Below are 17,265 nucleotides of genomic sequence, written 5' to 3' on the forward strand. Positions count from 1 at the left end.
CAAGCCTCATGATCAACAACAACAAAAAAAATTAATCAATCAATCAAAAATAAAAGCTATATTGAAGAATTAAATAAATCTAACATTCAATTTCACTAGAAATGAATTTTACTTTCTAATTTGAATCTGAAGCTAACGAGGACTCTTCACATGTTTTATTTACTGACCAATTTCTACACATCTGTACTGAACCAGCAAAACAACAAGCTGGCACTAATAAACCATACATAAAGATTCAGGTTATTAAAATACAAATACAAATTAGACACCCCTTATGTTTATACATGTGTAAGTACAATTAATATTGCAGGCTTAGTTGAAAACAAAATTACTTTAGTTAACCAACCATTGCAATGCAATCAAATGAGATTTCAAATACAATTGGAAAAGATCTGCTTGGTAGAAATAATAGCAAGTATTTCATGCGGAACAATTAGTTTCCTGAGCTCTTTTTCCCCAATTTCCCCACTTGCCCATAATGAAATAACTTGTCCATCATACGTGACATGAAATGTCACTGTTTCCACCCATAAGTTGCATGGAGACTTGAAAGGCAGATGGTAGGCACCGCTTATTTACAAATATTAGTTTAAACTTGTAAATGCATGACCGCATAAATCTTAATCCACTTAGAGAGTACTCCCTTTGTTATTTCTGTTGTATTTTCCACTGGGAATTAAATGGACTGAGGGAGAGTATGAATTACATGCTTATCAGGGCTTTTCTTTTTGTTCTTGTTGTTTATGAGATTTCTCTACATTACACAGTGGGAAATGTTAATGAACATTTTGCCTAAGTAATATTAATGAAACTTGCCCACTTCTACTTGAAGAAAGAAGCAGAATATTATACTTTTTGAAATGTTAATGCACCTTTTAGGAAACTGTTTCTGACTTCTATATCATCTTAGTGTTGTTATAAAAGGATGGTATAAAAGAACCATTGCACTTGTACAGTTAAATATCTTAAAAGTTAAAAGGACTAGAAAGTTTAAATGGAGGACCTAACAGAATATGCTAATGTTAAACTTCAAATTAAACATTTCAAATGTTTGTTTTGAAATGCTGAAGCCATTTGCAAATGTATGTTCTCACAAAATAAGGGGAGGACTAATGTGGATTATTTATGTTTTCCAAACATTAACTTGAATAATATTCTTGCCTTGAGGGATTCATTTTAGCCTAGCTATATCTATGGACTAGAGCAATAAGGACTTTATCAGGAAAATCTTAAATGGATAATTTTGTCTTACTTTTGTTCTTTTAACTTATTCAAGTCTTAAGTTGGGACAATTTTTACTCAGGTCTGCTCTCCAAGCATCAATGTCACCAGCTCAATGTTCTATTACTTCATAGTATTTCAAAGTAGTGGTGGAGGATATTGTAAAGAGTATATGTATGGCTGGCATGTGAAACCGCAGTTCTCAGTGTACAAACTGCAAGGATATGTACTCTGCAGCAAATATATGAATTCCACGTGAACCACATTCATAGTCCTTCAAGAAAGTAGGCCAGAAAATTGAACTGACAAGGCTTTAAAGAATGCTGAAGCATTTCCCTGGAATGGTCGATTTGTTCAAAGTATTCTCCTTAAACTGTCTGATAAACCCAGGGGCACAGAAAAACAAAACTTGTTTAATGATTCTCTCACAGGGTGATGACTTTACTAAGAACACCTAACATTTACTGGGTAAAATATTTTCTTTTCTGTTTAACCATGTAAGATTGCTGTTGGCACTATGTCATCCTGGGCTTCGCTTAACAGTGATGCTACTTACTTGCACCCTTCTGAAGTAAGGGTTACATTTTAAGATAAATTGTTATCAGATTTTAATATCTCACAAATAAGAATATGCCCTAAAGTATCATAATCTCACTAGCTTCTTTTGGAAATAAGTGTGCAATAAAATGTTGAGGGCTTTAAAATTGATAAGGGTTTAGCATTAATAAAATATGTAATAACTACCATGCACTAACTGGTTGTCACCTAGCACTTCTGTAAAGACAGAAAAGCTCTTTCTAAAGGTATGATTTATGTGCTACTGAGTCCTGTATTTAAAAAATTACAGTATTATAGTTTCCTAAGTACAGGAAACTATACTTAGAAAGCAATATGTAACTATATAAAATATTAATTATATGAAAATCTAGAACTAATCTATTTCCAAGTTACTTTTTTCTTATGACTTTAAAATATTAAATGATATTTGTAAAAAGAAGGACTTTTAAAAAAAACAAAAAGTGTATACCTTATATACATACCACAGAGGCTGATCTTAATGTTACATAAGATGTTGCCTTTATGATTCTGTGAATTCTAGTAATGAATATAAGAAGATCCAAACTAAACTAGTAAAAGTTGCACTGTACCAATACTAGTAGCCAGCTGAGTAGATCTAGCTTTCTATTATATTTTATATTGCTTTTATCATGACATTTTCATATGAAAGGGAAGGAAAAACATATCCCAATCAATGAGTAAATCAAAGGATATTTATTTGGACATATTATTTTTGCTCCTTTTTGTCTGTTTGAGAAATAAAGTTACAAGTTTATTTTCCTTTTATCTATGCAATAGCAACCAATTCCCTTTCATTGAATGAATTAACAATTTGTCCTCAATATGCAAGGACTTTGTAATTTTTTTAACTAATTTTTATACAACATGGATGGCAATTTGGCACTAACAAACAATTTGGATAAAGCCAGAACCTTTCTGACACCAATAACTCATGTAATGTGACCAATTTACTGAGAAAATCAAACAAAATGGTAGTGGTCAAATAGAGTAGTTAGTAAACTAATACACATGCATCAAGCACAGAAAGTTAGTTAACTAGTGTAAAGGAATGTTAATTAAAGTTTTTATATTTTACTTTGGTATGAAATATAGTCTATCAATCACAAAGTGAAAGTGTTAATTCCTAAACCTCAGTTTAGTGTTCTATTGAACCCCATGATTTGGAATTGTAATTTAACACTGGGTTGTATAAGATACTGAAAAGTAGAATCAAGCTGTCACCCACTTTCTGATTGTTTTAATAATGAACTTTGGGCATGGCTGCATCTCCAAAATGTGTTGTCTGGAATGTTTTAGTGATTAGAAACTCATTTCCATCCTAATTAAATAATCCAATTATGTAACAAAACTATTTCAGCAATTAAGGATACACTTTTTCACTGTGCTTTTGGCTGCAAGGAGGCGGACAGAAAATTAAAAAAAAATTGTCCCAGATGAATTTATGTTGTGAATATATTTAAGCCAGTACCTCTTGGAACACATAGATTAGCAAAGGAAACTTGTGTAATGCTGCCATTGCTAAGTCTGCTGGCCAGAGCAGAATGTATACAGTCAAATGAAGCAAATTAAACCTTGAGAGGTTGGGTACATTCAATCCCACTTTCAATAAACTGCCCACCATCAAGGTGATTTTTGGTTTTATCCTGCTTTTCCAAACACAAGAAACTTAAATGTAACCTAGTGTTTTCATATTATCAAACTATTCCCATTGCAATCTGATGTTCTTTAAATGTATTTTATAAATATGTTTGCACATGAGACTGTCTTAAGGAGGACTTTTTTCTTGTGTACATAAAACATTTCAACTAATTTAATTGGCCCTGGTTTTATGAGGCATAAACAAAAACAAAAACAAAAAACAGAACATACAAAACACGGGCTATATTTTGGGTTCCGTAGCACCAACAAATTCCATCATTCAAAAGTTATGTTATTGTGATCATAACTTTCCAAACTTAGCTACCAATCAGCTTAAATCAAGTAGTAAAAGGTTCTTACTGCAAAATCTTCCCTCCATTGGTGAGCTGCTTGAACCTTCTCTGCCTCCAAAGCCAGGCGCTGAAAAATCAACAGTAAATCTCAGTTAGAACTGAATGATCCCAGGAATGTGAAATTTTCCATAAAACTCTTGGATTTTCTTATCAATTAATAGAAGATGAAAAACAAAGAGATTTCATTTTTATTATTCATAAATTAGAAATCATTTAGTAATCTACTTACTAATAAAATAGTAAACATGTTTTTACTGATTTTTTCTAATTTTTGGTGCCAGTAATTTTTGTGTAGCCTTTTCTGTACAAAGCTGATACTTGAGTCATACCTTCAATTCTAGATTTGTGTTTCTTGACTAGAATTAAGAGTCCCTTGGATTTGTCTGTCCAGAATAGCTTCAATCCTTCATCATCTCAGTGTCCGGAGTACCTACAATTACAGGCACGAACCACCTGAGCCCAGCTGCAAGTATTTACTAATTAGTAGCACATAACAGACTACTCTTAAATATCATTGAACTACTACCACTGCTGACATCTTCAGTAGTGTTCTCTCTGAACCCTATTACTGATGACAGTAATATTTTTGTTTTTTAGGGGGTGAAAGGTTAAGCAAGAAAATATATTAGTTTTGTTAGAATTTTCTTTTAGTAAATACCACTCACTCTAGTTTATATTTCTTAAGTAGAAAATAACTGTCATTTGGGATATTAATAAGCTCATTCTGAGAACAGTAGCCACCTTTGAAATTGTGCAAAAAATCCACAGAACACGATGACTTTCTGTTGGCTGAGGACATTGTGAGTGGCTTTTGCAGGGACTATGTGTGAGGAAAATGACTGCTTCAACTTAGCTTTAGCATTCTCAAGTAGTTACAAAATGAAAAGGGAGAATGGGGAAGTAAACAAGAACACACATTTTAACCAAATTCTGAATTCATTTTTCATATAGGATAGTGTAATAAGAATTAAACTCTAACGTGGTACAAATAACAAGCTTCACATAAATTTAAATGAGATACCAGATATGCTTCTTCTGTTCAAGTTGTTTAAAAATATTAGCACTCTGATGATTTTATATCCTGGAGAAGCATAGTAAATCCTTTCCTGAGAACACCCAGAAAGTGGATACTTCTGTGGCAAAGAAAACCCAATGTGGACATTACATTGTGCAGCTTTCAAATAGCCCCTGGTAACACTACCAAGTGCTTTACGACTCTAGGAAGAGTGCACACAACTATTGCATGTGCTGTTTAAATATAATCTATGCTGACCAAGCAGAGGAAAATCATCACCACAGTTAAGTTTTCTCATGGAAAGAGAACAATGGCCACAAACAATAATCTATTTCTCCAGAGGGAAGAGAGGTTAAATCAGCTTTTAATCAACCATGTGTGCATATGCATGTGTGTGGGATATAAACACATGATATGTATGAATGTTATAAAGTAAAAGATATGTATTGAACAACCCTAAGAAATTTTACCAACTTAAAAGACTAGGAGCTATGTATACAAGAAAAATATGGATTATGGAAAGGTTGGCTGAAAACAAAACTGTAGCTAAATTTTATACCTCTATCTTGGCTATCTAAAATAAAATAGTCATAAAATGCACTGATTATCATCTGTGTTCAAAAAGAGGTAAGCAATTTGTATTACTTAGAATTTTTACAGAAAGCCATAGTACTAAATTTTAGATACTCAGCCTATCCCAGGACTACTGCAGGCATTCAGGTGGTTCTTTCCTGTGGCAAAAGACCAGCTGGTTATTACTTAAAGAAAATTAGCATGTCTGCTAGACAAGTCGTACCGCTAATTAACTTCTATTCAAGTCTAGTGACATTTCTAAAGCCAATAATCTACCGGAAAGGCCAGAGGCATATTATGTTGAGACTAATAAAATCCTCTCACAAAATGCAGGTATTTTCTTGGTAAAGTGTACCTACTTCAATCTCTCTCTCTCTCACACACTGTCTCCTTGTCTCTGTCTCTCTCTGCCTCTCTGTCTCTCAGCCTCTCTGTCTCTCTCTATACATAGAGAGAGATAGAGATAGAGATACAGATACAGATTTATCTTGTAATAACAACTTACTTCAGAAGGAAGAAACTATTTTTTTAGTTTAGTCTGTAGCAAAGTACAAATCGATATCAATATTAAGGTGACACAGAACATGAGAACAGAAACAGAATCTAGCCTTGCATGAATACCTATGGGGAAATTTTTGAAAGCTAATTCTGCTCAGGTAGGATGAAAAGGTCATTAAATAGTTTAATTATAAATATAAAAATCTTATAGATATGAAATGAAAATTTGCCTGGATTGTGATAAGATTGCTAATAACCTACGCATCTCTGCGTATCTATTGATTTTCACATTTAAAATTAGGAGATCACATTTAAAGACTATTTTAAGGACTCAGTGATAACAAAACAGACTACAACCTAAATCTCTCACTCAAAAGCTTATTTTGGAAAGTTGAAGAGCTACTCTCTACTTTCTCTTGCATTCACAGTAAAAAGAGAAAACAAAACAACACAACACAAAAAACAAATCACCAACAGAAAATATCAGGAAGTATGTTGGCTTGAAAACTGTCTTTACAATGGTAATGTTTTCAAATCCACTGATTATCACTACTCAAAGTAAAAGCTTTTGTTATGCAATGGTCTGCAAGAAAAAGGAAAAAGAGGAAGACAGAGAGAGACAGAGAGACAGAGAGACAGAGAGAGACAGAGAGAGAGATGAACAGAAAGAATAGAAAGCTACTTATCAGATAAGGAAAGATCAGCTCCCTTGAAGGCCTATTCATTCACAGCCTTCACTTTCTGTCATATCTACATCTTTTGCACTAGCAGTGAATTCTGTCAAGTGACATGAACATATAATAAAAGCAATGAAATCACACAGTGTATACAAATACAATTCTAACATTCCAACAATTATACCCAAACTTTCTCTTAGAAAAAGTGTTTCTCTAAATAATATGCTACCAAGATTTTAAATTAGTCACAAATTAAGGATTTTTTTTAAATTTCTAAAACTCACAATTATAATTTTCTCTTCAGAGCTTTGAAAGAAAACCATCTGGATCACAAGATAGTTTACTGAGACTAATTTCTGCATCTAGCACTGATTTAGGGACACCATTTAAATAAATCCCAAAACAATTTCTTCTACTAATGTGCCTCAAGAATTTTCTCTTTCAATAAAAAGGGTAATAGGACCAACAGATTAATTCAAATGAAACATGCATGTGCTATGTGATTAATGTTCAAACAATTCACACCTAATAAGGATTAGCAAATAACTGTACTATGCCTATGATGACAATCCAATTATCACTCTAAATGAGTTTTACCAATCTTCATCAAAATGTCTTTAACATATCAAAAGGATCAGAATACTCAGTTGAATAGCCTAGTAATACTGACTGCAATAGCAGCTAAGGCTGAATCAATGGACATCCGTATTTTGAAGAAAAGTGCACACTAACAGCAATTACTTTACAGCTATGGTATATTAGCTATGCATTTTTTAAGCAGTCAGATCTGTTTCTAATTATTTCATTTATTTTCATTAACTACCGGACTTTGTACAATTATTTTCATTAACTACAGGACTTTGTACAATGATTTTAACTCTTCTCAGCAAAGCTTTTCCAATTTCAGTTTGGTAGGCTGACTATACTGGACATTATAAATTGTGGAAACTTTGGTTTCTATTTCAGTGTTACAAACTTCATAGAACAGGCTGTTGGAATTATAATCACTAATGACCACTCTTCAGTCATTGCTTAATTCAAATTCTATTCAAAGTATTCAAAATCTCGTATCTGCAGAACCAGATGGCAGGTTAAAACACATGCAATTTGGGGCTGATTTAATATAACAATCAACAAAACTCCTACTTTATTTTATTCTACTTTTACTTTAAAGAAAATCAAAAGGAGAGCAAATCATTGTGTACTGCTTTCTCATCTTGTTTCCTAGAGGTGGGCTGAGAGGTAAGATAGTGGAGTATGACATTTCCACAGCATTTCTGATGCTGACAAGAGCTCTTGAAGAAATCAATAGGCTGGACAACACAAAGGCTCTATGAATATTCAGTGGTATCTCACTATATCTCAAAGAAAATGTTCTTTTCAACCACCACACAAAATCAATTGGTTTAAATTAATATGTCTGTACACATGTGTATATACACATAAAGTGGAATTTTTTATAACCCGTTCATCAATTTATTATATTCTAATTAATAGGGCTTTAAAATTAAAACCTTGAATGTATAGCAAATTACTCTACATTTTTAAATCAGAATTGTTATGCTTGTTGTATATTACCTAAAATATTTCTGTTAAAAAATACTGGTACTTCACAAAACTTGGATTGGTTCAAGAAGCCAGATGGAAACTGGGACTAAAATAGTTATGAAATGAGCAGAGACTGACTAAATGGGCTACCTTAGGTACATTTCAATATTACAAGCTGGACTCAGTAATAGGTAAATAAATACATATCCTGACAGGGAGGAAAAGTTACTTAACAAGAAATAAAGTACCATCTGAAATACCACTTGAAGAGTGAGGCTTGAGAATTTGAAGTTTGAGATTAGCCTGAAAAGGATAGAGAAGTCCTGTCATCAAAAGAATGTGTGTGTGTGTGTGTGTGTGTGTGTGTGTGTGTATGTGTGTGTATACTGATATACAACTACTATATATGTATATATATGCATGCACATATCTATATATCTATCTATATATCTATGTATATATCTATACTTGTGTATTTATCTATACATACATCTATATATGCATATATATCCACACACAACTTTTTGTGCTTATATTCAATTAACACTTGCTAATGTGAATGTATTAAAGAGTAAATTATAGGGAATAGTTCCTTCTTATAAAGAAAATATATGCAATAGTATAATACACACACATACACACACACATCTGTGGTCAGTATTTGATACATTCTGAATAGTTACAAGATACATGCTTTTTGAGCATTGCTTTATTTCAGTGGCTCTCCACAGAAAATAAGTTTTTTGTTGTTGTTGTTTTTTTTTTGGTCCAGTTGTGGGGCCTGAACTCTGGGCCTGGGCACTGTCCCTCAGCTCTTCAGCTCAAGGCTAGCGCTCTACCACTTGAGCCACAGCGCCACTTCCAGCTTTTTCCTTTTTGCTTATGTTGTGCTGAGGAATCGAACCCAGGGCCTCATGCATGCAAGGCAAGCGCTCTACCACTGAGCCACTTTCCCAGCAATAAGTTTTTTGTTAAAGCACTGCTTTTATGAAGAGTGTAATAATTTCAAAATGAAAAAAACAGAAAGGATTCTAAAATTCTAATTGTACTGTACAATAACAAGGTTCAACACAGGTTTTCTTTGATTTAAAATCAGTTTTGGAAATCTGAAACCTACCACTCAGAATTTACCTTTATCCTTCCTCATTATTTGGTTTAGAACTCGTTATGACACAAGTAATTTATGATAAATAACTTCAAGTTCATCTGAGTTTTACTTACGAAGACCAGTTTGCCAATTGAGAGCAACCAGTGTAAGAGGGCAATGTGTATTCTTTGACATTGTTGGGAGGTTTTTTTTTCTAATATGTAAATGTTAGCCTATATTAATATGGTTGATTCATTTTCCTGGTGGGCTGTATGCAGAATGAATGTCAAAGAGTAATTCTGACAGCTTTGTGAGGGAAATGATTTATCAAAGGAGATTGAAGAAGCCAAACAGTTCAGGCTAGGATTTCAAGGAAAGGTAGGTAGGCCTAGGGTTTTGGAGAGTAAAGATAATGCCTGGCGGAGAACAGCACTCCTCAGGGAGGCTAACTCAGAGGAACCTTTAGCACTCAAGGTTTATGCCTCCATAGGTGTTGCTATCAACAAAGCTTAATTGCAAAGACAGACCATATATTCCCTTTCCTCATCACAAGACCATAATTCTCTGTGCAGACATAACTCATGCAGGTTAGGAATACCCAATGATCACTTAAACCAGGGAATTTCAACTGACAGATCAGCCCCTCTCTTGATGGTGTTAGCAGTATCACAGTCTTACCATTGTGAACACACCTAGACACTGTTACTACATCTATATTATGTTTTTGCAACCCCTAGTTTTGCTTAGAGGATGAAACATAAATACATAATTATAATTATTTTTAATTCCCCATTTTATCTGAGCAAAAAAAACCAAACTGAATCTGGGGCATAAAAAATGTTTTAATGTCATCTAATATTAATTAATAAAGCTATATTTCCATATTTGGAAACTTTTGCCACTTGATAAAATAGTTTAGCATCAACCTTCTTACTCAAGTTTATGGACAAAAGAAAACATGAAACTTGTCTTCTTGACTACTGTTTCTCAAGAAAAATTAAATCACCATATGCAGTCCAGTTATGTATGTCTGTCTACTTCTAAAAATAATTGAATATGACACAATATTATCAAAATTAATGATAAAATATTAATTTGTGATTACATTAAGCCAAAGCACAAATGTATTAAACTGTGTAAGATACAATATAAGGACACAGTTTATTTTTTCCTGATGGACTATCATTTCATGTCAAGGGAAATAAAAGTCTCATAGTGCAACCAATATTTTTCTGTCTACTGTAACCTCGTAGAAGCATAATATATGCAAAACATATAAATGAACTCTGCTGAAATCAAGCCAGTCATCATTTATTTTTCTATTTGTGAGCATGTGAAAAACAAAAACTTTTAGAACGTGAATTCTGGATTTTGTTGCATAGATTTCAGCCTGGATCAGTTATACTCAGTAGATGCTTTTGAAATTCACTGCAAAGCTTTAAGTCCAATATTCACAGTTGTAAAAAGCTTTAAAACAATTGACAGAGTCTTAGAGTACACATACAAGGGTAAAAGAGATATGTAATCAGAACATAAAACCACCTCTTAAGTATGCATGCAAGTAATAAACAACAGATTATTGTCATTACCTTTCCATCTACAGCACAAAACAAGAAAATATTGTTGAAGTGAATAAAATTTCCACCTAAACTCTATACTTGGCCACCTATGAAAAAGTCACATGAAGCAAGGTGTTGATGGCTCACATCTGTTATCTTAGCACTCAGGACGCTTAGATTTGAGAATTGAAGTTCAAAGTCAGTCCAGGCAAGAAAGTCCATCCAAGTAATCAGAAAAAAATGTACTATATATATATATATATATATTTTTTTTTTGTTTCCTTTGTATGTTCTTCCCTGATGGTATAACCCCTATTGTCACTGTATTTGATTCCGGTGCATGCATCTTGAAAATATAATTTTCTAATTTGGGAATGGGAAGGGAAAAAACAAAATGCTGAAGCTGAAACAAGGATACAGGTTGACCCTTTGTAACAATGACACATACAAGACTCTATGTTAAAAATGAACTTTACAACTGTGGGGGAGGAGTTGGGGAGGTAGAGAGGGAAGGGATAGTAGGGAAAAAACAAAGGAGGGGCTAACAATGCTCGATAGGAAATGTACTCATTACCTTACTTATATAACTGTAACCCCTCTGTACTATATCTTAACAATAAAAAACATTTTTTCAAAGCCAGAAATGGAGCTGTAGCTCAGGTGGCAGAGTGTTAGCCTTGAGCAAAAACAGCTCAGGAACCATCCATGTTCAGGCTCTGAGTTGAAAATCCAGGACAAACAAAAGAGGAAAAAGAAAATATCACGTGATACATTTGTTTAACACACCTGGGCCTCATAAAAGTCTTTTAAATCTACCACCATCCAAATATTTGAATTGTCCATAGTTGGGGTCATTCATACAGAATGCCTGTTCTCCTTGGACAATCCCAGTCTTCAAGAGAGCCATGTTTAGAGATATTAGGCATATGAACTTAGTGACATTGGTAAACATTGCCCCAGATACAATACAGTTTGACAGAGGCCAATGAATATAGCCTACTTCCTTAAGAGGTGACACAGTCTTAAACTAGCATGACACCCACCAGGCTGTATGTAATCACTTCCCTTTCTCCCTCTATATGAGAATTCTTTCAGTGCATGAACTTCTTCCTAGTCTGGACACCTTCAATATTTATCTGACAAAATGTATAGCAGGCTCACAATGAATTCAGAAATGATTTCCAGGGCCTCTTAAGGTTGCATTATGATTCATGACGAGGTTCACAAAATCATCATTATTCATTACCATAACACTACTCCTGCCACTGACAGGAGTAGTACCAATTCAGAAATTTGATCACAATTAAGATTCTTACATTTACTTTTATAATTTGATATATTTTTGTTTCTAAAACAATTTTAATTTGGAAACTAAAATAAAACAAGGAAAAAAATGTTTCCCAACATAGAGGACAACAACATCATGTTGCAATCAGGATCTATATTGGAAGCTTTTAAATCTTCAATATTCTGAAGCATAGAAACTGGTATTAATAACAGTACAAAAAACAAAAACCCTGCAAGAAACAAGCAACACTGATTTTTTTTCTTCCACATATGAATATATTTATGTTTATATTTGATAAAGAAACCTAAAAAAGTTGTAATCAGGAAAGATCATTTTAAAAGTTTATCAAATTTATTTTGGTATCTATGGTGAAACTAATTTCAATGTATTATTGTATTAGTAAAATACCATTTCTTTTCTCATATAACAACTTTCAGCACTTTATAATCAACAAAGTATTTCTAACTATATTACTGACACACTAATTCAACAGTTTTATTTTTTTAATTTTTTTATGTTTTGGGTCCAGTTGTGGGGCCTGAACTCTGGGCCTGGGCGCTGTCCCTCAGCTCTTCAGGTCAATGCTAGTGCTCTACCACTTGAGCCACAGTGCCACTTCCGGCTTTTTTCTTTTTGCTTTTGTGGTGCTGAGGAATCGAACCCAGAGCCTCATGCATGCAAAGCAAGCACTCTACCACTGAGCCACCTTCCCAGCCCTAATTCAACAGTTTTAAAGCATCTGAACTCAACTACCATATCTGCTTTTAAAGAGATATTTGAGGTGGCTAGCTATTAAACTGAATCATAAAATAGAATAATGCAATGGCCTTTCCATAGTAAAAGATGATTTTAAAATATCACTAATTTTCATTCAGCAATTCTGAATTTAATTCACAAGTTGGTTTTTAGTTTTCATTATAGTTTTACGTAGGGCTTGACCAATAAGGAACTCAGGAAATCAAAAAGTTTATAGAGATTTGGGAATATTATGGATAATAAAAAGCTGCTATTTCTTCATTTTCTTCTATAAAACAGAGAACCAATTGCTATGTCACCATTTTTAAAACAAAATTAATGATATTGTCCACAAAATGGGCAGAGCAGTGCCATCTGTATTCAGCAATGGGTACTGTGAAGAAGAAGAGGAAACTTTTTTTTTTTTTTTTTTTTTTTGTGAAAATACTGTAGAGAAGGGTTACTTACATGGGCAAGATAATGAGTACATTTCTTATCAAGTATTGTAGCCTCCTCCTTTGTTTCCCCTTCCCATCCCTTCCCAACCTCCCCCCCACAATCCTTCCCCCACCCCCCAACAAAGTTGTAAAGTTCATTTTTCACGATGTTGATCTTTCCAATCCAAGAGCATGGGAGTTTTTGCCACTTTCTATGTTCTGTTTTGATGTCCTTTTTCAAATTTTTAAGGTTTTCAACATAGAGGTCCTTCACTTCTTTGGTTAAGTTAATTCCTAGGTATTTTATTTTTTGTGGGGCTATTACAAATGGAGTTGCTTTCCTAATTTCAGCCACACTTTTCTCATTGTTGGCATACAAAAAAGCCCTCAAAAATCAATGGAAACTTCCTTTTTTATAATCTATCAGGAATAGGTAGACGTACATGAGAGTTCTCCTAAGACTGCCAGGGTTGAAAATTTTATAATGGTTTGTCATCTCCATACCTATTCCTTCCACAGTCCACCATCAGAACTCTCCTTATGTCAAAGGGGATTTGTTTCTATCACCTCAGGCTATTTGTTACTGACAGTAAGCCATTTATCATTCCTGCCTTGTTATCTTAATTCCTCTTTATTTTTAAATAATTTACCTTGAAATTTAATTAACTCATTCTGGTTGCCAGTGGCCTGTCTTTATAGAAGAAAGTCTGATCTTAGACAATAGGTAGATTTTCTGTTTTCTTTTTTTCCATGTTGCTATGGAAACTCGTTTTCTCTCTTTTTGTTAATAGATGAGCAATGAATCATATCTCCCTCTGTGGTATGAATCTGTCCTCCAAGGAGCTGAAAAATTATGATGTGTAAATCCGCCAAACTTGTAAAACATGGAATTTACTAGGTTTTTAAATATCAGAAACGTAACTTAATGAGTTAAAAAATGTCATTCTTGCTTTCCCTTTTATAGATATACAGTGTGTATGTGTGTGTGTGTGTGTGTGTGTGTGTGTGTGTGTGTGTGTGTGTGTGTGTGTGTGTGTGTGTGTGTGTGTGCATGTATGCTTGAACTCAAAGCCAGGGGCTATTTCTAAGCATTTCTGTTCAAGGCTACTGCTCTACCTCTTGAACCACAACTCCACTTCCAGCTTTTGATGTTTAATTGGAGATAAGTGTCTCAAGGACTTTCCTGACAGAGCTTACTTCAATCCTCAAACCTCAGATCTTTGCCTCCTGAGTAGCTAGGATTTCAGGCATAAGCTTCAGGTGCCCTCCTGATACACTTGTTTGTTTGTTTTTTAATGGAAAATATTCATCAGCTATTTAGCCTTTATTTTTACTTAAGTAATACTATTGTTTTTCCATTGTTTTCAATGAAACTTAAAAATCTCAGTATCTGGCATTATGAAAGGACTCTTAGTGATCCTCATACTATTATCATACAAATTTTTCTCACAGTTCTTAGATATAAAGAAACATTTCATGTTCTTGGTTCTCTAAATCAAAAGTCAGACTTTTTTTTTCATCTGCAGGAAAAATTCAAATTATATTTCCATTAAACAATATACCCAGATGTTAACATTAATGATGGTCAAAATAATTTGATGGTTAAAACTATAATGATGGTCTTCACAGTTTGTGGAATTTCTTTTACATGTGGTATTTCAGTTATACATGATAATGAGACAAAAAAAAAAAAGCGCTGAGCTCTTTTCAATATTAAGCTTTCACCAAGAGCTTCTCAGGAATCATCCCATCCACTTTCCTTGCAAGTTTTGAAGATACTATCATTTGTTCAGTGAGTAAACATGCTAGAATATAATATCCCCTAAATTACAGGCTGTGAATTGGTAGAAGTGTTCTTTGAGCAGTGATTATTAAAGCCCTTGTCCTTACTGTAGTTGATGAAACAGGTATACAATTCATTCTCAGTATCAATTTAGTAGAAGACCAACTATGAAGAGGAATTTTTTTAAGTATTTACCTATTTTTTATTGTAAAGGTGATGTACCAGAAGAGTTACAGTAACATAAGTCAGGTAATAAGTACATTTCCATTCCAACAGTGTCACCCTCCCCAATTTTCTCCCATCCCAACATTTCTACCCTCAAGGTTGTAAATTTCATTTCTAACATAGTGTCTAGTGAGTATCACTGATGAATTAGTTCAAGCTTTAACTCACCATATCTGTGCTTTCTCTACCCTCATTCCATTTATCTCTAGAGAGATATCAAATTACCAATAAGGTAATTGGGGGAAAAAATCCCTTCAACCTTTGTTCAATTTTGTCTTGGTTTCCTAAATCAGTATTCTTTTATTTTAAATTAGAGTTGGCCTTTTGCATCTGTGGTTACATATCTAAGACCATCCATGAATTTTTGGTCCATGAATTATTATCCATAAATACCAAGAAAAAAAAAGACTCTATTTTGAGCTCCTTTCCTCCACATTGTTCTCTATTACTTAGCTGCAGCATTCATTGTCTGGGACACTGGGCCAAAGAAGTAAAACTGTAGCCGAAAAGTTAGATACACGGAATTCGATGTAATAGCTTGATCTGATGACAGCCATCTTAAATTACCACTGCTACAATTTCCCCAAAAAAATCTAAGGTATTTTCTCTGAAGTTTTAGCATAATGAATTTAAAACAAAATCCTGAAACCATTCTGGATTAGAAAAATTCATTTTTGTCTTGAACATTAAAAAAACAGTCTCTTCCTCTTACCACTGACTCAAATTAGAAGGAATTCACTGGTTTTGTTACCACCTTGACCACATTTTTGTCAGATGTCCCCAATAATTTGCTGTATGTACAACAGTGGATCCTCTCATCTCTTTTGTCTCATCCAAATTTATTGGTTACTTTTTTTTTTTTCATTTTTCTTGTTTTGCCATTTGTGGGGCTTGAACTCTGGGGGGCCTGGGCATTCTTCCTCAGCGCTTCAGCTCAAGGGGAACACTCTACCACTTGAGCCATAGCACCACTTCCAGTTTACTGAGTGGTTTATTGGAGATAAGTGTCTCATGGACTTTCGTGCCTGGGCTGGCTCTGAACCACGATCCTCAGATCTCATCCCCCTGAGTAGCTAGGAATATAGGCACACGGTTGGTTAGGTATTTTATACCAGATTTTTCCAGAGGAAAATAATATACCTGTTGTAGAGTTTGCAATTGTTAGAAATTAGCATTGTTGAACTGTTTAGTGAAAGGTTTTGAACAATCAGTTAAAAAAAAAAATTGTAATTGAAAGTTAACAATCTAACTGGTTAAAAATGGCATAGTTATTGATCTCCTCAGAAAATTATCTCCAAGGAAAGACACAGTATTGCTTTTGTTCTATGCATGAAAAATTCAGTTTATCAATTTAGTTTTTCTTTCTCCTAAATATGAGCCATATTTAATTGCTTCATATCCATAATTATATTAACTATGAATAAATTGTTCTAGAAAAAAATCTTTTTGTTGGCTCAAAGGAGATTAATTACTAAAAGAAAAAACAAGCCTTTGCTATCAATCAAACACACAGAAAAGCATGGCCATTTAATGAGGATTCGGCTTCATTAACTTTCTTCAAATCTCATTTGTAGCACACCACCACAACATATTAAATTCCCAGAAAGATAAGTTTCATCAACCCCATGATCTAACTGTAATCTCATATTCTCTTCAAACCTTATTAATATCATAGTAAATATTCTCTTACAGAGATTCAGGTCATTCAATAAAAAAAATCAATATTCATTCAATAAAGTTAAATCCATCGCTATCCACTCGGTATTATGGGAAAAAATATATAGGATCTTACATGGCTAGAAATTGAAAGGGATTTTAGTGGTCATTAGTTCTCTCCCCCTCTTGTTTTACACAATGGCAGATACATTACATGAATTCCTGAAGTGAACAAAGCATATTTAGTAACTATATTGTTACTGGGACATGATTAAAACTGTGGTTATAAGGGAGAAAAAGTCATTATGTACAATTCTAATAAATCTATAACCTCTAACTATTTCCTCTTCTCTTTCCAATCTCCACATAATCCTTTATTATGCAATTCTTTAC

At 33.6% G+C, this 17,265-nt stretch overlaps 1 protein-coding gene across 6 annotated transcripts in view; it reads right to left on the reverse strand.

The window, feature by feature from the left end:
- The window catches only part of Cacna2d1 (calcium voltage-gated channel auxiliary subunit alpha2delta 1), a 368,458-nt gene that overhangs the window by 154,225 nt on the left and 196,968 nt on the right, over positions 1-17,265 (reverse strand). For all 6 annotated transcript variants that reach the window (XM_069996360.1, XM_069996362.1, XM_069996361.1 and 3 more), the window contains exon 4: positions 3,799-3,858. In XM_069996360.1, the coding sequence (XP_069852461.1) occupies positions 3,799-3,858 (60 nt within the window). The remainder of the gene's footprint in view (positions 1-3,798; positions 3,859-17,265) is intronic.

This window comes from Dipodomys merriami, unplaced genomic scaffold (genome assembly GCF_024711535.1).
Source record: "Dipodomys merriami isolate MVZ:Mamm:240054 unplaced genomic scaffold, mDipMer1.0.p SCAF_5, whole genome shotgun sequence".
Taxonomy (NCBI): domain Eukaryota; kingdom Metazoa; phylum Chordata; class Mammalia; order Rodentia; family Heteromyidae; genus Dipodomys; species Dipodomys merriami.